The sequence below is a fragment of the Anser brachyrhynchus genome, assembly GCF_964034855.1.
Source record: "Anser brachyrhynchus genome assembly, chromosome: 1".
In the NCBI taxonomy this organism is placed as follows: Eukaryota; Metazoa; Chordata; class Aves; order Anseriformes; family Anatidae; genus Anser; species Anser brachyrhynchus.
The window spans coordinates 107773719-107798019 of record NC_137694.1 but is presented as its reverse complement, the minus strand read 5'-3'; the positions used below and the strand labels follow the sequence as shown (position 1 = coordinate 107798019).

The 24301-nt window shown below is 33.9% G+C and overlaps 1 protein-coding gene across 1 annotated transcript in view; it reads left to right on the top strand.

The window, feature by feature from the left end:
• Positions 1–20221: 20221 nt before the first annotated feature.
• TMPRSS15 (transmembrane serine protease 15) overlaps positions 20222–24301 on the top strand; it is a 57456-nt gene continuing 53376 nt past the window's right edge. Inside the window, 3 exon segments of the mRNA XM_080564861.1 lie at positions 20222–21089; positions 23175–23305; positions 23604–23671. Of these exon segments, the coding sequence (XP_080420987.1) occupies positions 20945–21089; positions 23175–23305; positions 23604–23671 (344 nt within the window). The 5' untranslated portion in view covers positions 20222–20944.

The window sequence follows — 24301 nt, the reverse complement described above, 5'->3', positions numbered from 1 at the left end:
AGGAGTTCTTGTTCAGATTGCTATTTAAACACAAGGACAACCTTAGCCTGGAGAACACATTGCTGCTAATTAGGGAAAATATAATTGTTTGAAATTTGCCTTGAATAGCCAGTGAAACACATTGACAAGATGGTTTGAATCTGTCTCAGTCACAACCCACCAGTCAATAGAAGATCATGAATTCTGTGGAATCATTAAAGTTGGAAAAGACCTCCAATATCATCTGGTCCAACCATCCCCCTACCACCAATATCACCCACTAAACCATGTCCCTAAGCACCACTTCCAACCTTTCCTTAAACACCCCCAGGGACAATGACTCCACTGCCTCCTGGGATGTCTGGGTATAGTTGAGCCAGTGCAAGGAGCACAATTATCTGATACAGACCAATGAAAAAAAAAAAAAAAAAAAAAACCTCTTTTAGAGAACCCAGAAAGTACTTAGAAACCATAAATAGTTTTGAGACTCAGAGAAATATATGTGGTGCTTTCTAAAAAGGGGTGCAGTTCATACCAACCAGACCTAAATCTACACTTTAGCCTTATGAGTAATAGAAGGATATCACGAATAGTCTTAATACAACTAGAATTACCTTTCTTCCCATCTTCCCACTTACTTTGAAAGACAACCTAATATTCCATTAAATATTATCTTTGGGCACTGATTGCATTATAGAATGAAAAATTAAGCCAATAAAGTTGTAGAAATGACAAGAGAAATCAGAGTAAACCAAACAATAATTTATTGGGGAATATCAGATTTATAAAATGTAATAAGGGAGATTTTCTCATTAACGGTTAATATTCATAATTTTCTAGTAAATATTTTTAAGTTCTTATTTACTAAATTATAATTACCACAGCATAAAGCAATACAAAAAATATTGATTTAAGGTAGATTAAATTTCTAATTCTAAATTGATGCTGAAGATAAAAACATAAAATCACCAAAGTAATTATTTAATTGTTAACTGGACTGAGAGAATTTGGATGCGAATAGGAATTAATACAAAAATAGAAAATAAAATTTGCATACAGAAAATTTGAGGAAAATGTGAAGCTTTCTGTTGTGTATATTTCTGGGAAGATCCTAAAGGTTTCTTAATTTCTCATATACATGGTAATGGATAAAAGCCTCAAATCTGTGCAGACGAACTGCTTCTTACAAAAGAAAGCTTTTAGAAAGACACATTTTAAGATTACTGAAAGTAGACTGCTGTTGGGCAGGTTTTGAAAACATGACTACTGAAGTAGTTGTCAGTGAGCAGAGCGTATATGTTACAGTGAAGTGGCTGTTAAACTTCTGTAATTAACCTTGCTGTGTAGTGAAGACTCCCTTTGAAAGTTAGAAGAGATGATCAGCATAACTAGTGTAGCACAACAGCAGAAATCCTCGTGATTCACGCAGTAGTATAAAAACTCATCACTGGGAATCAAAAATCTTGCTTTCTAGTCATGGGAGAATAAAATTGCTTTATTTGCGATGAGATAGGAATCATATGAAAAGAGTAATGACAGACAATCAAGGTGGCTGCTTCACGATGCATAATATGTTTTTCCTAAGGCATGACAAATCAAGCAAGGGGAGTGATTCTTAACAGGAGAAACACTCTGAAATTGAAAAATAAAAATGTTTTAGCTTGCCAGAAGCGTTAAATACTGTTTTGGATTTGCATTAAGATGCAGAAGACAATTCGTAAGAGCTAAAGAGATACGAGTAGTTCTATTTTCCAGAACTAGGAAAAAAAACTAAAAGGTTTTGGTACAGCTTTCTGAGAAATGAAACGTAACTCTGTTGCTTAAGAAATTATGAGGAATGTCTAACATATATTAGCCATAACACTTTGGATTTTAATGTCTTAGAGCAAATAATACTATATGGATTTGCTTATTTTTTAAATAATGGTAAGGGTTATACTTAAAGCTGGAAAGTGGAACATAATGATTACATATATATATCTAACTCAGGCTGTGGGACAGAGAAAGGAAGCATGGGCTGAAGACATGAAGAGGTGAAAATTGTGTAGCTTTGGTAGCAGTCTTCACTCTTCCACTTACTGTCTACATATGAAGATATTTCGTATATATCCATCAGTAATGTCCTATGTGAAGGATAACATGTTATCAAGCTATCTAACAGTAAAAGAGCAGGGATACATTAGCTGTTAGATATAAATTGTATAATTAAATATTTTTAAAAGGCAATCTGTAAAACAGAAGATATTAGTTCAAATTAGGCCTAGCATATAAAGCATGAAGGAATAAGTCCATTTTAATGACCAAAATGCTGCATAGGATTACATAATATTCCTGCTCTGTAGTGTCATAGAATTATCTCATCACATCCTACATTATCTGTTTTAATCATATGTTAAATGGTAGGGAAATGACATAAGAAAGAAGAAATAAACAGGTGCCATCCACTTGTAATTCTCTTTCATTTTATCATGGGATTATTATTGTAAAGATATGTACTACAAAAAAACTGTTTGATTATTAAGTTTAGATAAACTCTTCTGTTGTATAACACACTTTGCCTTTAAGCCCAATCAGAAATAGTTTTTCCTATTTTGTCATCTGGGAATTTTTTGCTTTAATTTTATATCATTAGTTATATTTTCATTTTTGTGATAAACTGTGTAATCTGTAACAGACAGAAAGCGACAGTGAAAAAAAGTCCTGAAACACAGGAAGATTACTGAACCATAGGTATACAAGCTATGATGATTCCAGTATTTTCTGCTAACTCTTACATCCTTTAACAGCTGTTGAAAAAAAAATGTATTTTCACAATTAGTTGTTAAGAAATATGATTAAGAAAAAAATATTATTATCTTAATGCATGTTCCTGTAATTTAGAGCCATAATAAGTGCCAGTACTTTACTGGTTCCGATGAATAAGTAAAAAAGTAAAATATAAATTTCATTGATACATTAATTTCCATCACAGGCATTTCGAGGAACCTAACAATTAATGAAACATGTCTGGTCATGTGTCAGTACAATTAAATCTTGGGTCTAATGGAATAGATAAGGGCTATAATTTTGTATTAGAGGAAATAAAAACTGCACAAAGTCCAAACATGGCCATCTTAGAAGGCAAAAGTTCACAGAGCAGTCAACACTGGATCAATTCCAGTTTCCTTAGTGGCAGTTCACAGTCTGCAGACTTTGGCTGGAGTCTGAGGTGAGCACTTCTGGACTAACTTAGGAATTTAGGAAGAATGATTGTAAGATTAAAAGTTTAGTGTTTGGTAGTAAAAGTTTGAGCCATAAGATACATCCTTTTCCTTTCTTACATTACAAATCCATAATAATGCCATGCATTATCATTTACAGGCTTTCAAAGGAATAAACACAATTGCCTTTTTCCTCACATACACTTAAAAATAAATCATTGCAATTCTAACAGAAGGTCAAACTGGCTCATCTCTGCACTGCTGCTAACTCATAAAATCAGATAACCAGAATATCATATAGAACTGCAGTAGCTTATTTTCCAAGAGACATGGCATGTATCTTGCATTTTTATTAAACTTGCTCCAGAGTTGCATAGTAAAATACTTCAGCGCTCTTCTGGTGATTGGCTAGGTTAAGGCTAAATTTGCAAGTGCTTTACTTACTAAAAAAATGGCTTTGCTTCTGTACATTAAACATTTATTTTACTTTGAAACATTTTAAAAGAGCAAATATTTAACATGAAGCCTGTGTGACCTTTTCACTACATCTGAATCTACCTCTTGTTTTTGATTGTCTTCTTTCCTTCGGTTGATGATATCAAAATTGATCCTACGTAACTGGGTACATTTTACTCATGGTGTATCAGCTGTGTTTTCACATCAAGCTATTCAGTCGCCTTTGTCTAGCATTTCCTTCCTTTATGTAGTCAGTGGTATCTCATCCAATGTAAGCTCTGAACTATCGAATTTCTTCTGTAATGTCCTGAACCACCTTCCCTTGATTTTTCTGTTCTTTATTTTAGCTGTTTTTACTGGCAAATTTCATAGTTCTGTTTTTATCAGATACTGATTTTTCACTGTTGTCTTTTGCACTAAAATTGCTGTCATCTGTATTCAGAAAAGTCCATGGTCTCAATATGCTGTATAACCTGGAAAACAAGCAAACAAACAAAAAATGACAACAACTACCAAAAAAAAAAATCCTTAAGAACAAACATTCACTAACAAGATTAGGTACGGTGTTGAAGGTACAGAAGGCTTCCTTTAATTTTTCCACATTTATCTTTTGCTCACTTGGGGAACAGATTACATCCTGAAAAAGAAAGTTAGGTTGTAACTAAGCAATTGTTATCCACTGTCTGAGATATGTTGTTTGCTTTTATTATTATGACAATGTCTAGAAATCTTATGATTGAGGTGGTATCTTGTTTTGTGCTGTGTAAATTGTGATGTCCAAGGTCACAAAACTACTTCTATTCATCTTTTTTGTTTCAGTGTCAGTGAGGCTCAAGGACATAATTGCAGATAGATGTGAGCTTATGTGCCCTTCTAAATTAAGGTCTTAGACTCTGCTTCAGCAATCAGATCTATGGAACTGTATAGTATCATTGCTATGGGCACACAGTTCTCTGCTCACAGCAAATGTGATTAATTGTTGAAGTCTTTGCTGAAAAATGATACTGAAGGTAGAATGTGCACTATCATAGGCAGATAAACATTGTTCTCAGTTCATTAGAAATGGCATGTATATGCTTAAAAAAAGGTATGTCTTCAGCTGTAATAGTTTCAGTGAAAACTTTGGGTTGTGAGTAGGTACTGGCTTGTAAGAAATATGTTTGAAGAGACTTCTAAAGAATATTTCTAATATATGTTTTTATTTGATTTGTTTTTAAAATATATATATATATATACAATTTTAATGATTTATTCATTTGTATGTGTATTATGGATATATGTATATGTCCATATATAAAAACTATTCCCACACAACCTTAGTGAAGTGTTTCGCTACGCAACAGTACAACTGTTAAGCTACTCATTCACAAAAGTGAATCCTATCCCACAGTAGATAGTATGGGGATTCTCAGTAAGACTAATGGAACTGTAGCTGCCTCTCTCTTCTCACTCCGGTATGGATTCAAATGTAAAAATTCTGGTAGTGTTTCATTCTGTGATTGTTGAATAATGTTTTCCTAGTTGTGGTTTGTGGCCTAAAGTTGACCTCAGATTTTATACCTTCAAAGTTTAAGTTATGAATACTTCTAATTAAGGACTTATACCAAAAGGTTCTGGGGGTACAGAAAAAAAAAAAAAAAAAGTTTTTACCTAGACTCATTTAAATCTATCTAAATAAATTTTCTTTTCATAGCTGATGGAAGCCGTTTAGCTGTTTATATCCTGGGGGAAGAGGTGAAAAAATCAAGGTAACTAAAAAGAGAGTCATGGGGTTAATTAAACAAAATAATCCTTAAGGATTGCCAAAACTGTGGTCTTCCCATTATATGTTTACTCTGTTCATAATGATAGACAGGCAGTGACTTAATGAAATTCCTGTCTGATATGAGATCCATAAAGGAGAATGGAGAAAAAATCAAGTAATTTATACCTTGTACAAAAACACAACAAACTTAAAGAAGAAAAAAAGTCCAGTCTGTTCTCTCTAGTCCACTAAATAAGCAGAAATGATCTGTTCTGGAAGACCATGCAGTAGAGTAAAATTTTCCATGTCTGTGCAAGAAAGGGAGTCTTTTGAAAGAATATGCCACATGAATGGAAGACTTCAAATAGTACAGCAGTTTCTTGTGCCATTTAGTTTTGGTTTTATAAGAGAGAGGATACAATTCTTCCTTGGGTACAGTAATGGGAAAGCAACCCTGACTTCAGAGTTTGTAATAGCCTCGCTATTTATTTTTAGATGGAATGAGAACTCCAATGGCCCTCTGATGAAAAATGCACAACAGAAGTTCCCAAGCATAGGAACTGCAGCTATAATAATGCCATTAACTATTAGGCTCTAACTCTACTGTGCCTGGGTTCCCACTATTGCTGCTGTACCACGGTGCTAGCAGAACACAATGAAAATGCTTTTTGGTCATCACTAGCTGTGCTAATGTGACAATGCTTTTAGTTGCAAATACCCAAATACTCTGCTACCCAAGGCTATCTTCACCTGTGCCACTCTCTCAGTAGCACATACTGACCTGTGTAAAAGATTTCTAATTAATTTCTTCTGTTCCTGTTAGAGCATTTTTTTTTTTTTTGGGGGGGGGGGGTGTTCTATTGAGTGGGGATTTTTGGTCTTTTATATATATATATATATATATATTGTGCAATATTGATGGAATCAATATTTAACCTATGACTTCCCAGGTAATATATCTTGAACTTACTAGCTTGAGGCATGTAGAATTCACATTATGAAAAATGAATATGAAGCATTCAAAATGTTAAGACCACACTTACTTCCTCAGATTCCTATTCTGACACATCTAGACAAGACAAAGAGGAATATTTGGCTTCTCTCTATTACAATGATGTATTCACAAGGTTAGGGTTAATATTATATTTTTTCAATCTGTTCTGCACTCAATTTTCCTGAATGCCACCAGGAGTATATGGCCTTCTGTTTAGTCAGTTTGTCTTCAAGGTGTGAAAACTCTCTTCTGACTTAACATATCATGTGAAGAGACAGCCTGTGACCCCTTACTCAGTCTCATAACAGTCTTTGATAACATGGAAATTGCAGTTAAATGCAAACAATTACAGACTAGTTACTACCAAAAGCTGTGTGGTTTAGATCTGCAAGACCTAACAAACCTGCATTTCTTTGCTGAACAGAAGTTCAGTAAAATCTGATTTTACTCAGAGGTAAAATAATGTTTGGCAATTGCATAACATGGTAAGTTACACATACAATTTTTTACTCTTCTTGGTAGCAGTTTGCCAGTTTGTACAAAATACAAAATGCAATTTGTACAAAATAAAATTTGTGAAAAATACAAAACCTTTTATTTTGATATTATGATCAAATATGTGAAGATTTTTTTAACATGTGAAGTACATCTAGTATATGATGTGAATTGGGCAATACATTCTATTTATAAAAAACAGTTGGAATTACTTTATTCCATATAACAATGGGGAAAAAAAAGTGCTAGGATAAAGACCTTTTTTCTGTTATTGTATATATAAACCTACATTTATTGGAAAAAGAATTAGGTAGACTTCATGCCCCTTTTTAGCATACGTCTCTTCAAATGTTATCATGATGTAATTTCTTGATCCAGTTGAATCTATATATAGAATCATAGAATCATTAAGGTTGGAAAAGACCTCCAAGATCATCTGGTCCAACCATCACCTTACTACCAATGTCACCTACTAAACCGTGTCCCTAAGCACCACATCCAACCTGTCCTTGAACACTCCCAGGGACGGTGACTCCACCACCTCCCTGGGCAACCTGTTCCAATGCCTGACTACTCTTTCTGAGAAGAAGTTTCTCCTAATTTCTAATCTGAATTTCCCCTGGTGCAACTTGAGGCCACTCCCTCTAGTCCTATCACTAGTTATCTGTGAGAAGAGGCTGACCCCAGCTCTCCACACCTTCTTTTCAGGTAGTTGTAGAGAGCAATAAGGTCTGCCCTGAGGTTCCTCTTCTCCAGACTAAACAACCCCAGTTCCCTCAGCCGCTCCTCATAGGACTTGTGCTCCAGGCTCTTCACCAGCTTTGTAGCCTTTCTCTGGACATGTTCCAGGGCCTTGAAGTCCTTCTTGTAGTGAGGGACCCAAAACTGAACACAGTACTCGAGGTGCAGCCTCACCAGAGCAGAATACAAGGGGATAATCACCTCCCTGGTCCTGCTGGCTACAATATTCTGGATACAAGCCAGGATGCTGTGGTCTTCTTGGCCAAATGGGCACACTGCCAGCTCATGTTCAGGTGAGAATTGACCAACGCACTCAGATCCTTTTCTCTGCACAGCTTTTGAGCCACTCTCCCCCAGGTCTGTAGTGTTGCATGGGGTTGTTGTGGCCAAAGTTCAGGACCTGGCACTTAGCCATGTTGAACCTCATCCCATTGGCCTCTGCCCATCTATCCAACCTGTCCAGGTCTCTCTGAAGGGCCTTCTTACCCTCTGGCAGATTGACACTTCCCCCCAACTTGGTGTCATCTGCAAACTTACCGAGGGTGCACTCAATTCCCTCATCCAAATAATCAATAAAGATATTAAAGGGGATAGGTCCCAAAACTGACCACTGGGGAACTCCACTTGTGACCAGTTGCCAGCTGGATTTAACTCCATTCACCGTTCACTCTGTTCGCTCTCTGGGCCTGGCTGTCCAGCCTGTTTTTAACCCAGCAAAGAGTGTATGTGTTCTATAACCTATACTAGTAAAATTACATTCAGAAATGTTAAAAATACATCTCCATAAGTAGTCACAGAAAGCTTCGTGTAGACTAAAGATCTGGGTTCTTGTAGAGAATAGGAAATAAACACATTCTTAATTAGCAAAAAGACTGTTTCAAATACTACATAAAGTGACTGTTTAATTAACTCATTAACATTGAGATAGATAATGGAAATAAGAATATGATGTTATTCTTTGTAAAATGTGAAAGCAAAATTACACAAATTTAGATTTAAGAAAGGTCGAATGTGATTATTTGATTTTCTTTTCCCCACATCATGTCCAGTCTTCGCTATGGTAGAATAAAAAAAGAAAAAAGAAGGACAGTGCTTGAGAGGCAAATAAAATGGAAAAGGAGCATAGGGAAAATACTTCAGAAACAAATATTTTTATTAGGTGATTCTAAAAATTACACTAAAAAAAAAAAAAGAATTTTTTGGAAGCTGAAACAATTTTACGTACCACAGTCATAAACTTTCACAGTACATCTTTGTCAACTCTGACAGTATTAAGAGGAAAACATACAGTAGTAGTATTTTGCAAATAAGAGGTATCTGAAGCACTTAAAACAACCATCTGCTTTTCAGATTTTTATGATATTTGATAATGTTTGTTTGTTTCCTCTGTATTACCTTTTGATGTACACGATGGAGGTGATTCAGAACCTAATCAGGAAAACATATAAGAAACTTAATTAAAAAAAAAAAAACAAAAAAAAAAAACCACTTCATTTTTGAGACTAAATCAGATCTAAAGCTCTGGCAATAACAAAATGTATGGATTTATATTAACCATGATATGGATCTGGGTCACAACTTTTACCTGCAGGCCTTGCAGAGAGTGTAGGAGAACACAGAGAATTGTATCGTGCAATTATTTCCGAATGATGGATAACCATATTCTTCAAATACTAACATTGTTATTTCATACTCTTGTTTATCTTATGCAAACTCCTGCATCTTGTACAAATAATCTTATACAAAAGTACAGAATAAATAAGTAGATCAATAGTAGTTCAGCACATATAAAACACCACAACATTAAGTACACAACAATGTGTCAACCACATTAGGTTGGGCTAACTGGAATCAAGATGACCTGAGATATCTGGAAGAGGTGAATTGGAGCTCTCCACAGGTAAAAAGGTCAGAATAAATAGCCTAACTGCTAATAGCTGATAATTTATAGACTATAAACTTATATGATTCCATGCACAGATTTATATAATGTTACATAAGTGCTTAAGACAATAAAAGAAATATCTGGCGTTACATGACTTTGAGATCTGTTAATGAAGGAGTTCATGTCGTCTTGAACCTTTTCATAACTGAGCTGTTAGCAAAGATTTTCTGTTGTAGGAGTGTAAAATTACCTACTACCCTGGTTGTTAAAGTAATACTTTTAGAAACAAACAAACAAAATCTTTCCTGTTCTTTGCGATGTCACTACCTGTCACCAGTGCTTCATATCTACTCCATTGTTATTTATTTACTCAGTATATTACATCATTAGATTTAGTAATGCTTGTTCTTTCTATTTTACTAGTCTGACTGGGGTGGAGATAGCTTTCTTCATAGCAGTTTGTGTGGTGCTGTGTTTTCTATTTGTGGATAATGCAGTGGTATTAATTCACTAATATTTTGGCTCTTGCTGATCAGTGCTTGCGCAGTATCAAGTTTTGTTTGTTTGTTTGTTTTTCTCTTTTTCCCACCCTACCACCCCAGTCACCCTACCACCCCAGTGACTGGGCATGGTCAAGAAAGTTAGACAAGGATACAACCAGGACAGCAGACATGAATTGGCTGGAGGGAGGATATTCCATACAGCACCATGCTTAGCAATGAGAACTAGGTGCTTGGTCTTTCCAAGGTAGCCATTTTTTGGAGAATGATTGAGTATTGGTCTGCATGTGGAAGGTGGTGAATGAATGACTTTGCATCATTTGTTTGTTTTTATACTCTTTCCTTCACCTATTAAATTGTCTTTGTCTCAACCCAGGAGTTTTCTTGCTTTTGTTCTTATTTTATCCTACATCCCATGGGGCTGGGGGGAAGCCAGTGTGTGAGTGGCTGTGTTGGTGCTTGGCTGCTGACCATGGTGAGTGTCAACAGAAGAGCATGGTATCTCTGTGTGTCAAGATGAGGCACTGGGTGTGAATGTATTTGTATCCAACTATACTGCAGAGATGGTATTCATTTCAAGAAAGTCATGTTCAGAAAAGGAAACCATGAGCTATTTTTCATTGCTGAGCAAATAAGGGACTAGATCACCAGAACCATGCCCAAGCATGCTTGGCAAATGTTCTCTGACACAGCTAGTAGTTTTACCAAGCTTTCCATACAAAAGTTTAGAGGGGAACATGTTTCTCACTCTTTACTAAGTCAGGATGATCCAAGTTTGCTTGAAGACTTAGAAACACGTAAGCTTGGGATCATTACTGGACTTGTTTTGAAAAAAATAAAGCAAAATAATATATGTATATAAAGCAGGCTTTTAAATGTTGCAGGGCATGCACAACTTTATAAGGCCAATGGTCAATATATTGAAATAATCTCAATAGGATGCTGTCTCAATGGGAGATACCACTTAGGAAGCATACAGAAGCCTGGCTGCCCCCAAGCCTGGTACCTCTTTTACCCGTTAACTCAGATTTGAGAAATCCTTCTAGAGCTCCTTGTCATTAGTGTGTCTAACAACTACCCAAATCTTAACCTCAGCAGTAAATTTGGAGATTTCATTGATTGCTCCCTTCTTTAGGTCATTGTTGAAGAAGCTGGGTAAAAACAGTTCCAGCACCAGTTCTTAAGAGGCTCTTTTCTACCCTTAAAAGTGATAATTATGCTCTCCTTTGCTTTCTATACATAAACTGGCTTTATGAGATCCCATTAAGGGACCAATCCATTAGTTTTCTGGCAACTTTCTGTTTTGTGGCAACTCTCTATTGTGGCAAAGTTTCTTTAATAATTTTCCACATGGAATCTTGTCAAAAGATTTTGAAAATCAAGGTATGTCCACCATATCCCTTTATCTAAAAGCTTGTTGGCACCCTCATAGCAAACCAGCACGTATTTCCAAAGTATTCTTGAATTAAAGGCTGTGCAAAGCTGAGTTCAAATGGCATACATTTTGTTCATTCAGAAATATAGATGTTAAAAAAATATTGAACCTAATTGCTTATATTCCCCTTTAAAACAAAAATTTATTCCTCTTTCAAACAAAAATCATGTTTATGTCCTTGAATTTATCTACCATAGCATGACTTTTCACTCACAATTTCTTTCAACAGAATGTTTCTTTTAACAATCATATTTACCAAGATTATTTCATCAATGTTAAAAGCAAAATTTCACGTTACTGTAGAAAAGAGAAACCAGTATGTTCCTTTAAGAAAGAAAAACGTTAATATTTAATACCTGAATTACTGGTACTTGAGAAAAAACTTTCTTTGCACATTATGGCAGACCTATGTCTATGCATCTTGATTTTTTTTTCTTATTTTTTTTTTAATTTGTTGTTGTTTAACTTTTCTAATATTTGTGGTTTTTGCTTGCTTGTGTTTTTTCTCTTAGTTTACAGGGTTTTCGCATGGATTTTCTTTTTCTTACATGTTTCTGGCATGTCCTTCTAAATGCTCCTATAATTTTGATGTTGGTAAGTCTGAAATTTGCTTTGGCAGAATATCTTCTAATTATCTGTAATTTTATTTTTTACTGCAAAAGTGAACCTTTCAGAGGATATTATTTATTTGAAATCAGATGAAAAATTAGCTTTATTAGTTTTATTTGGCAAATGGTCTGTCTTCCTCTCAGTGACTTTTGAACAAGCAGGTGTATTCTGTTGACTTTCCCCAGGGCAGTTTGAGTGCTACTAATTTTCCCACCTTCACTGTTTCATAACTGTCATTTTTTTCATACTGTCTTAGAAAATAGTTCAGAAATAATTTTGAAATGAAGATATTTCTAATTATTTTGTTTCACATAATTGCCAAAGCAACTTAAATTGTAGTTTTATGTGAAATATAAATGATATTTATAAAGCCATTATCCTTTTATTTCATAAATTTTTACAGGTTGTACAAATATTATTACTTGGGTAGTCATATTATTATTTAATAGGCATTTTGCTAGACTGGTTCACCCTGAAAAATTGCCCTTTTTCTTTATATTTTACTATTCATGTGATCACATGTGACTGTAATGAAAATCATTGTTCTGGGAGATTATGCTGTTTTCAGCCTCCCTATACTCTCTATTTTGAAAACACTGCAAAAATGTAGGTGATAATTTGACTTTCTAATTTATGGTCTCCTTTTCCTCTTGGATAAACTTGATCTCAAAGATATTCAGAAAGATGTAAGACCAAATATTGATCTTACTGGTATAAGCAAGACATTAATGCATCAAAATGAAATTGTAAGCCTGCTGAAGAAACTCAGATGTTTCCTACAGTGTAGGCAAACAATTTATTTAAGAAATAAGGAAAAAAGTACATTAACCTGATATATTTTTCATACCTGTTCTTTTAGGAGGAGTCATCATCTATCAGGGTTATTCCTTTTGCTTCTGGAAAAAAATAGAAACTCAGGCTTAATATTTTTGTTACAAAAGATGTAGGACTTTTCTAAATAAACAGATTCTGGATGTTACGTCTAAACTGCCCTGCCACCTTAAACCTATGAAAATTAGGATACTTGTTCCTCCAGAGCAGTCTTGGAGGCTTGCTTCTAGCAGACTGTATTGGAGTCTTTTTGTTCCCCAAAGAATAATTCTAACGACTAAATTTACATGGATTTTTTTTTTTAGTTAGTAATAGAAAAACTTTAAATTATAATTGTACCCTGAAAATAATGCCTTAGAAAGTATGTATTTCAACTTAAAGCTGGTTATTTTTTCACTGAAAATAATTCCATTTTCCTTTCATAGTTTAAAGAATTGACAGAAGTATAAAAGATGGAATGGCATTCTTTTTTATCAACAGAATTGCCAGTTTAGTTTGCCTTCTGTAATCATTTATCACTTATGTATGTGAATGGAAAAGAACAGAGATCTCTAATCCAATTGCAAGACTAATAAGCTGGCTATTAAGAGAGATTTTTACAGGAGAATGGATTCAAAATTGGCTGCTTCTACAAAGCTGGGAAAAATCAGGGGTTTTCATTGTCAGTGTGCTAACTATAGCATTTTGACACTATTATTGAAATAAATGAAATACCTGCTAGCTGCAAATGCAGAAACTTTTATAGACTTAAGATAGACAAATACAAACTAGAATGCTGGTTTATTTGCAAACTTTAGAATTCTACCTTGTGGAATTATGCTGAAGCTGAAGCATCCTATTCTCATTGCCTGTTTCTCATTTTATGTGAGAAAATTGTATGAGATCTGAAATACAGGGAATTTTAAAAGACCTATTTTTGGCTGTGTTGCCATTTGGTCAGTTTTTCTTTTTCTTTTTCTCTTTCTCTTTCTTTTTCTTTTTCTCTTTCTCTTTCTTTTTCTTTTTCTCTTTCTTTTTCTTTTTCTTTTTCTTTTTCTTTTTCTTTTTCTTTTTCTTTTTCTTTTTCTTTTTCTTTTTCTTTTTCTTTTTCTTTTTCTTTTTCTTTTTCTTTTTCTTTTTCTTTTTCTTTTTCTTTTTCTTTTTCTTTTTCTTTTTCTTTTTCTTTTTCTTTTTCTTTTTCTTTTTCTTTTTCTTTTTCTTTTTCTTTTTCTTTTTCTTTTTCTTTTTCTTTTTCTTTTTCTTTTTCTTTTTCTTTTTCTTTTTCTTTTTCTTTTTCTTTTTCTTTTTCTTTTTCTTTTTCTTTTTCTTTTTCTTTTTCTTTTTCTTTTTCTTTTTCTTTTTCTTTTTCTTTTTCTTTTTCTTTTTCTTTTTCTTTTTCTTTTTCTTTTTCTTTTTCTTTTTCTTTTTCTTTTTCTTTTTCTTTTTCTTTTTCTTTTTCTTTTTCTTTTTCTTTCTCTTTTTCTTTCTCTTTTTCTTTTTCTTTCTCTTTTTCTTTCTCTTTTTCTTTTTCTTTTTCTTTTTCTCTTTTTCTTTTTCTTTTTCTTTTTCTTTTTCTTTTTCTTTTTCTTTTTCTTTTTCTTTTTCTTTTTTTCTTTTTCTTTTTCTTTTTCTTTTTCTTTTTCTTTTTCTTTTTCTTTTTCTTTTTCTTTTTCTTTTTCTTTTTCTTTTTCTTTTTCTTTTTCTTTTTCTTTTTCTTTTGCTTTTTCTTTTTCTTTTTCTTTTGCTTTTTATTTTGCTTTTTATTTTGCTTTTGCTTTTTATTTTGCTTTTGCTTTCGCTTTTGCTTTCTCTTTTTCTTTTTCTTTTTCTTTTTCTTTTTCTTTCTCTTTCTCTTTCTCTTTCTCTTTCCCTTTCCCTTTCCCTTTCCCTTTCCCTTTCCCTTTCCCTTTCCCTTTCCCTTTTCCCTTTTCCCTTTTCCCTTTTCCCTTTTCCCTTTTCCCTTTCCCTTTCCCTTTCCCTTTCCCTTTCCCTTTCCCTTTCCCTTTCCCTTTCCCTTTCCCTTTCCCTTTCCCTTTCCTTTTCCCTTTCCCTTTCCCTTTCCCTTTCCCTTTCCCTTTCCCTTTCCCTTTCCCTTTCCCTTTCCCTTTCCCTTTCCCTTTCCCTTTCCCTTTCCCTTTCCCTTTCCCTTTCCCTTTCCCTTTTCCTTTTCCTTTTCCTTTTCCTTTTTTTAATCTTACCAATGTTTTTACTTTTACCGTGTTTCAAAATGACCTAAAAAGCAACTGTTTTTCTCTTTGATTTTTTTTTAATTTATTTTCCTCCGAAGAGTATCAAGTCTGTCAGAGTTGATTTACATTCGTATGTAAATCCTTCCATGCAGAGTAGTTCTGTGCCTTGGTTGACAAGTTTTCATTGTTTTTTTTCAGTGGTAATTCTTATTTTTAAAGAAGACAAAGTGAAGCTGAAAGCCTGTCAATGATAAAAGCTATACAATTTTAAATATCATTGTTAGTACATCATGTGCTGTTACATTTGATGCTGTGTGTTTTTCCACATTTTGGGTAGACATTAAAATAAAGAAGTCACAATTGTTTTAATAACACAAGTTATAAACCTTTTTTTCCTATTCAGCATGTTGAGAGCATTTATGTTGTTTCAAAAATAGATATTTTGGTTTTTGTAGCACTTACAATGGGTAATGATGAAAAATATGAACACAGTGACGAAAATTTGAACTCCTGCTCAAATAGTTCAGTCCAATTATATGAACTTATGAAGTTAATTTGGTGCAAGAAGCTAAATGCATTACCACAAAGGCCTAACCTGGATGCATTTTAACATGTGTTTAAAAGACTATAAATTATCTTTGCTCAGTAGTCATTTTGTGGGTCAAGTTAGAGGACAAAAAATAAGAGTGATCTAATCATTTAGTGATCAAACTTTTGATCTGCGTTATCTTGTTTGGGGATCTTGAAAGATTCCGCACAATCATTTTATTATCATAACTTTCATCGAAAACAATTTGAAAAACATTGAGCCAACATGTAATTGTTGCCTTACAGTTAGGAGCAAAGTGGGATTTTTCGAAGCAATCTGCACTGATGTAATTCTTCTACCAGTCAAGCTTAGCTTCTACTGAAAGATTTACTGTAGATTTCAAAAAGAAAGGACCAAGACTAAGGCTGACTGTTTTTCAAAGGCCATGCCAGGGTATTTTTAACATAAAAAAGTCTCACTGTCAACTTGCTTTGTAATACCTGTATTTAGAGAGAGCAGTCTTATCCTTACATTTGACATATTGAGCACTAGGTAAATATTTATTGGAGCTCTTCTTCAGCTGCTTTGGTCTCAGTTTGCTCCTCATTTTGGTCACTGTTCAGATTTCTTTTTTTCCTTCTTTCTATCTTATCTTTTAAATAAAGTATTCTCTCTCTGACCTGTGTATCTTGTTTCCCTTTGCTCTGGCTAATGTGGTCAACCAGCAGTAATGCCTGCGAGGAGGTAACATAACATAATAATAGAAATACTTCAGGGTTTATTTTTTATGGTGTGCCTTCTAGAATCTCAGTCAGCTAAAAGTGCTGTCACATCCATAACACAGCTACACAGGAGTACGAATGTTTCATAAAATCAAATTGGATTTTGCACAGATTTCCCAAATTGGGAAAAGCCTTTGGAGAAAGGCTTATGGACAAGTTATCTTAGTTTTTGTAGTGTTTATTATATAGGTTAGAAATAGAGATAATTATTGCTTCCCCAGTTTTAAGAGAAGAGATTATTTTTAAATACGTTTGCCTAAACAAACAAACAAACAAACAAACAAAAAAAACACAGATATTTGTGAAGATAATCTGGAGACTGGGACTTGAAAAGCACTTGAATTTAGGAGAAATAGGTGCTATTCCCATATTTCATAATTTAATGGCCTTTTAAGTATCTTCAGCTAGCTGATCTGCAGAACAGGGAATACTAAGTACTCAGTAGTTGAAAAAACACCTATGAAATGCATGTGTTGATGTTTAAATTTTTATTTTAACATGAAATTTCCCATTTCTCATGGTGTTACTTTGAGTCACAAAATTTTAAATATGTATCAAGAATAACATTTTGCTAGCTAGCATTGACAATCTTTGGAAAGATCTCCGGAAACTGCATAAAAAAAAAAAAAAAAAAAAAAAGAGGATGCATTTTTAAGGGTGGTTGTTAAATACCGAAAATATTATATATTCAAAACTAGTGTTTTTACTGGTACTTTTGAAACTAGAATTTGTAAATATCTTGAAATGGTTTACATAGGATGAAAAGGGGTTAGACTAATCTACATCTAAGCCTTTGTTTCAGACCTTTTTCTTTTCCATGTCTTGTGGCCCCTTGATATAAAAGCAGATATGATGGCTTTATTCCAAAATTTCCTGGGAAAAAAATGCATTCTGAAAAAAAAAAAAAGCCACGTGCCTAGGGCAGAAAAAGTAGACAGCATTTATTCTGTTACTGTGAATAAAAACTAAGAAATAGGAAAACCTTTCCTCTGCCATTTTTCTTTTCCTTTCAAGATTTCCATATTGGCCTACAAGGCACAAATCTGTGCACATTAATATTGCTATAATTGGTTTTATTCATAGGAACTATTATACTGTGGCAAATTTACTGCTGTTTTCAGCTATTGCTCCATTATTAATACACTAGCTTTTACATTAATTAAATCAGAGGAGCAATAATGCTGTTACTTCCTCTTGATCCTTGTCCTTTACCTACTAATTTTGCTAATCAGCATTATCAGTCAAGTTAAGACTCTGATTCTTTCCCGTGTGCCATATCTGTTCCCACCTCAACCTATCTAGTTCTCACAGAGAACTTTGCATTGGTGTGTTCTTTTAATTACTCAGTTGTCAGCCTAGGTAGTGTTTTAGTTTCTCATTGCTATTACTGTGATATTGTTCCCATGATCCACATCTTTTGTCTCCTTACAGTAAGGGACATATAAGGAGAACACATTTATCTAGGTATGCAAAACTGACTAAATAATTCAATATTGACTATATAGTTTATTTTCAGAAGGGAAGCTCACCTGGTTTTAATTACTTAAAAATTAGAGTCCATGTTAAAATATTTATCTATGATGTTGCTTTAGTCAATGAAGAAAGAACAGTTGCCTCCAGAGGAAAATTTTTCCCCTCACCATTAGATCTCTAAAGTTAGATGAAAGTCTTCATCTTTCAGTGTTTGCTGCCAGCTATGTATTCACTTCTGCTGAATTAAACTGGATTAATCACAGATTTCCTTTCTGGATAGTCTTAATCTGCCCCATTTTTTATTATAATCTATTAAGATACACATCTCTCTGATTCTGACTTAAGACAGGATTCTCTGATTCAACATTGGGAACTTCTGGAAAAGTATATGAATGTTGCACTTAGCTACGTGAAGTTAGGCAAAGTAGTGATTGATACAGAAAGGAACTTCAATCCTGACATGGAGAATCTTTCTGGACCAGCTTAAACAAGGGGAAGTTAGGTTATGTTGGGTTATGTTTTGTTGGGTTATGTTTGTTAGTTTCTTGGGAAAAAAAAAAAAATCTTCCAGGTTTGGGGAAAGGTAATATATTCCAGCTTTGCCTTCTGTGCAGATTTTATTTTTTTTTCACCACATAATTCTGAAGAATTACAGCTGTTAATGACAGGAGTGAATTTTTGATTACTTTCGTGATATGGATCACTTCACATGGAAACAAATTGTTTCCCAGCAATCCATTTAAATCATTTCATTGACCAGTTAATTTTAATATGTTTCTGAACCCTCTTCAAGGGTTCAATGAAATCTATGGAATTTTTATTCATTTATTTATTTATTTTGGTTATATGCTTATTGGAAGTCAGAATTTAATTAAATTATGAACACACAAATCAGTATAGATATTAGCTCATGAAATAGTAATCTAAAACACCTCACGATCTATTTTGCCAGAATCTCAGCATGATCTTCCACGTAAAGTAAATGTATCAGTTATTTGATTGCATTCAGTTGCCCTCTACTGAATTATTTTGTACAGTATACATCCTGTCCTTATAGTGATCATCCCTGTGAAACTTATTTCTTGTCAGCTGTTTATATGAAAGTTCTTGGGTAGTCTCAGGCAACTCCATGAGCAGATCTTCACACTGCCAATAAATCTTCCAATGTGAGAAGACCTGCCAAAACTCAACTCAGATTTTTCAGCAGTTGTCATTCAAATATATACCTAGAACCTTATTTTGGGCAGTGCTTAAGGACTGAATGGAGAGATCAGTGTCCAGCTGCCTTCTCTGTCTTCCTACCTTGGACATACCTTAAACGAGTGAAGCTCTATATCACCTAGGCCATTGGGCAATTGTACTTGTTACATGACTCTGAAATCTGTTTGTTTGTATATTATCTCAAACTGTATGGCTTCAGAGGGAAAATGGAGACATTCCTCCTTCACAGCTTTTACTTGACTAAAAAATACAAGTCTTTCCAAAACTGCTGCTTTTTCTGATCACTTCAAGGAATCAGGTCAGTCATTTGTTGAACATTTTTGCGACCTACAACATAGTATTTTCACCATCCCTAGACCAATTTAAATAAAAGTTACTTGTGTCTTTAATACAGTATGCACTTTTAAAATTTTTGGATCTTTTCTAAGAACATCAGGATAAAAAATACCATCCTAGACAACTGAAGATTGAACAAGTCCTCTAAACTGGATTATGCTGGAAATAGGTGAAAATAGAGTGTATACAAAGTCTGTGTAGTCTTCTGTTAAATCGCAACTCATCTGCCAAGCTATATCTTGCTGCATCAAATATGTTTTGCAAGACATTTACAAAAAAAAATACAATAGTAGTGTTGTGTATTATGCCATTCAAAATCAAGCAATTTTAAGTAACGGGTTATACAAACAAGTACATTTTTAACTGCTATAGATACTGATACCTTATTTAGTAAATCAGATAAGTGTTTTTCATTTCATACAAAGTTTGGCACTGCCACATATTTTCCTCATCCTCAATATGTGCAATTAGAAGAGTTAAAGGTAAGCAATATGCATTTTTTAAATTTTGAAATACAACACTGCTGGAAAGTTGTGCTTCTGTATGAGCTCCTATTTAAAATTCTGTTTATTTTGTAAAAATAGTCTCTTATTCTGCTTCTGCAGTTTCACTGCAGATCTGTTGATTTGTTCTTCTGCCTCCTGGTATGAAAGTCTTCATAGCAAAAGGGACAAATCACACAGACATCTGAAAACATCTGCCACAAGAAAGCTAATTTCCATTTCATTTTGACAGTGGAGGGCAAGTCTCTGTAGGTAACCAAAGCATTTTCTCACAGATTGCTAGCCATTAATAGAATGTCAGGCATTAGGTGTGTTTGTGATAGACTGGATATTAGAGGAATTATCTGAACACAACATTCCCTCCTTTCTACGTCAGCAGACTTTTCACCCTGTGCTGGAGAATGATTAAACAAGAAAATAAAAGCAGCCCAGTAGGGCTATAAATCCTGTGGTGCTGCAGATGTGGATGCAATATAAACCAAGTAAATTGTGAATCTGTTAGGCTTCTACCTCAGCAAAGGTAGAGGCAGAAGTCTAATGGCTTAATCTAAAATTTCACCAGTATGACTGTAGTAATATTTCTGAAAAAATGTTGAATATCAATACTTAAGTTACCTTTTTAAGCAGATTAAAAAAAAAATAAAAAAAAAAAAGGTGAAATATATGGCTTTCACTATTTTTCTCATGACTGCATGTGCAAAGAATTACCAAAAGCTTGTAGAAACTGTAAATCCAACAACATTCTTTTATGTTAATTTTCATTTTAAAAAAGTGAAATAATGCAAATCCAGTAACCGCTCGTATTTCTGTGGTTTTGCTTATTTTTTATCTGGGACAGAAACTTTGTTGCTTCCTTTCTGAAGAGATTTCTTCACATTTGCGTATCTTGTGCGTGAATATGACTGTTCAGCAATGTTGTAAAAAACTGTAAATGAAGTTTTATGGTGTAATTAATCTACAGGCGTCTCCTATAAATAAACAGATGTTCTCGTGTACTATTGCCCTCCTTTTCACATTCGTGTCTTATGTCAGACCTTAGTTGAAACAGGTTTTCAAGACAGAAATGAAGCTGAAAAAGTCATCTGATGAGAAAGATGTTCCTCTTAGTTACTATGAAATTTGGTTTGCTTCTTTGCTTGCACTTTTTATTTGTGTTTGTGTTGGGCTTATTGTACTTTCATGGTTAACAATCCAGGAGTTAGAACGAGGTAAGTAACCTTTAACCTTTTCAGGAGTTCATCAGTAGAAGTTCAGACTTTGAAGACAGTGTCATTTTAATTTTATTTCATATTTCATGCTATGCTTTTAATGCTTTTGGATGGTTGGTTTGTTTAACACTTTCCTTCTTTCCTCCCCTGGAAACTGATGTAAACAAAATAAACAAAAATACAAGCACTTGAAGCATGTCTGAAGTCAGAGAAGAATTTTCATGTCTTAGACTTTGGGAAAGGTTCTTGGAATGCAATTGACACTGTAAGGCTTTGGTTATTCAGTCATGTTTATCCAATAGTGAACATAATATTGCAAATTGTTTGTGAATTTCTACTTTTTTTCTCCATGTGTAACATTTGACTTTTAAAGATATTCATAATCCACTAGAGTCTCTGGGGAATTTTAAGGTGTTCTACAACTCAAAATCTTTTTTTTTTTTCCATCTTTTAAAATGTATTGCTATGAGAGAGATCTTGCATTAGACAGTCAGCTCCTAGCCTTGTGTAAAGTTAGGAGGAGGTATTTCTTCTTATCTAGACAGTGCTCACAATGTGATACAGTCACATTACTGATGATCAAAGTAAACTAAATTTTAAAGATCTACATAGCAAGATTTTGAAATGGAGCTGAAAATTTGATTTCAAGATTTTTTGAGGTATATGTTGACTGTGCACTGGAAGGCCACACCTGGAATGCTGTGTCCAGTTCTGGTCTCGCTAGTACAAGAGAGACATGGAGTTTCCCATGTATCTTTCTTTTAGAAGATGCATTACTAGGAGCTTTATCACATATAACTAATAATAAAACACTTAAAACATTATGTGTGTCATATAACAACAAAAAACCCTTTAGTATTTAAAAACATTTGTTTAAATAGATTTGCAGTTGATGAAAGGATAAATGACCTTTAAAGAAGCTCAAAGTAATCTACTGTTACAGGTTGATATTAGGAAATTGGCGTCACTAGGTTGTGCTGTCCATCACAAGCTGTTTATTATTGTGTTTCTCAGTTATCTGTTTTTTTGTTTGTTTGTTTATTTTGTATTAAAACTCATTTTATGTGTTAATACCTTTAAAAAAAAAAACTAAAAATACCGCTGGTAATGTAACTGGTAAGCAAAATGATGTTTTCTGTCAACCACATGTTAATGTCTTATTCAGACCTTAATCTGAAAATTTCCAGTGTGTTGTACAGTGAGGAGATATTTTTAATGTAGAGTGAATAGTTTTATGCATATCTCATATGCTATAGCATATTAAAAATCAAGATCAAATTTGCAGTAAGGACCAATTATTTAGTTTTGCATAAATTCTTCTGGCATTTCATTTATGTAGTGGTAGGAAATTTCAGGTCAAAAATAATTTAACTAGTCTGACACAAGTGTTTCCAGTGTTATCATCAAAAACAATCTACATTTATATAAAAACAACACTACTTTTAATATAGAAAATGTGAAGCAGTAATTCTTAATATTTTTAATCAAGAACACACACACACAAAAACCAAATTCGCAAGCCATCATGCTTCCAGTGTCTCCTTGTCCCTTGTGCTAGACATAGATTGATATGCTACACAGGTTCATAGAATCAAAGAGTAGATGATGTTGGAAAGGACCTCTGGATGTTATCTGGTCCGAATCCTGTGCTCAAGTAGGTCCACCTATGACTGCTTGCCTAGACCCATGTCCTGAATGTTTCTGAATATCTCCAAGGGTGGAAACTCTACAGCCTCTCTGGGCAACCTGTTCCAGTGCTCAGTCACCCTCAATGTAATACTATTCTCCTTTATGTGTTCACAGTGCTGCTGGAAAGTTCAGCATTTATTATGAAATAGAAAATAATGAGGACCAAGGACAAATAGTTTTCACAATATATTTACAATTGTAGATACTGTAGTTTAGTTGAAAATTGTCTCAAAGTTGTTTTTTTTTTTTAAATCAGCACTAGACAAATATCTCAATACAAAGCAAAACAGGTAAAAATTAGTCTATTGATGATCTCTGTGGAATAACACGTAATGTAATCTATTTCATTTATTTCTATATAATTCAAATTACTTAATTTTGTTTTTAATTATCCAGTTGAAACAGGTGGGAACAGTCATCTCTACATGGGAACATTTAAAATAGTCTCTGGGACAATATTCACTCCTTCTTTGCATGATAGATCATCAGCTGACTTCAAAATCCTTGCCTTTGATGTTGAACAGTTGGTAAGAACCTATTGATCTCTGGTTAAACCAAGAGTATGTGATAGCTATATTAATTTCCTGACATGACCTGCTGTTGATGCTTTTTTACTCTCTTCAAAATGTGATAGTGAGGGTCCTAAGCCCACTCAGAACTCAATATATTTTTTATCTGTGAAAATCCGTGAAGCATCAAAGAAAATGTTAGCTTCTGTAGTCTAGGTATAAGGAGGAAAAAAGTCAGTATTAAAACCATGAATGCCTTGTGCAACGTTGTATTTTCAATTACTGTATTGGTTCAAGATTTCTCTTCTTTGTACAGATACAAGAAATTTTTCAAGCAAGTATTCTGACAAATGAATTTGAGAGATGTGAAATTTTCCAGTTCAAGTAGGTACAGTTAAATTATACTTCTCAAATAAATGTTGTCAAAAGTCCTCATTTAGCTATTTCTCTCAAGTGCGGTTAACAATATCTTGCTTTTCAAGTCATCCTTTGTATAGCATTCCTTTCACTTCTTATGTCTTCTAAGTGCTGCTGTGGAAAGTTTGGCACAGCTGTGTTTCCCTGGGCAAACTTCCTTTTCAGATTCCTGTATGTCTGTGCCTTGACCAAACAAGGCTGAGGACTAAGACCAACTCACAATTTTGTCACATTTTCCATATGTGACAGAATTGCTAAAAACTTTTTTTTTTTTTTTTTTTTGCCAAGATTTGTTAGTTGTACTACATTTGCAGGATTACTGTTCTTGCCATCTAGAAGAAAGTTCAGGACAGTGAGCTCCTGTTGGCATAAGCTGAGGCGAATGGAAGTGCACTCAGATGTCCCTATGGACAAAGATGTATTTATTTCATAACCCTTCAGGTGTTTGCACAGGGGCTGTCACTTGACACCATGTAAAGGATGTAAAGCTGCATCCTGTGTGTCCTAGAGAGTGAGTAAGATAGTAAGAGCTGCTAAATTAAATTTTGTTTGAACTCAGTTTTCAATACCTTGTTACACTGGTTGTCCTACAGAAGG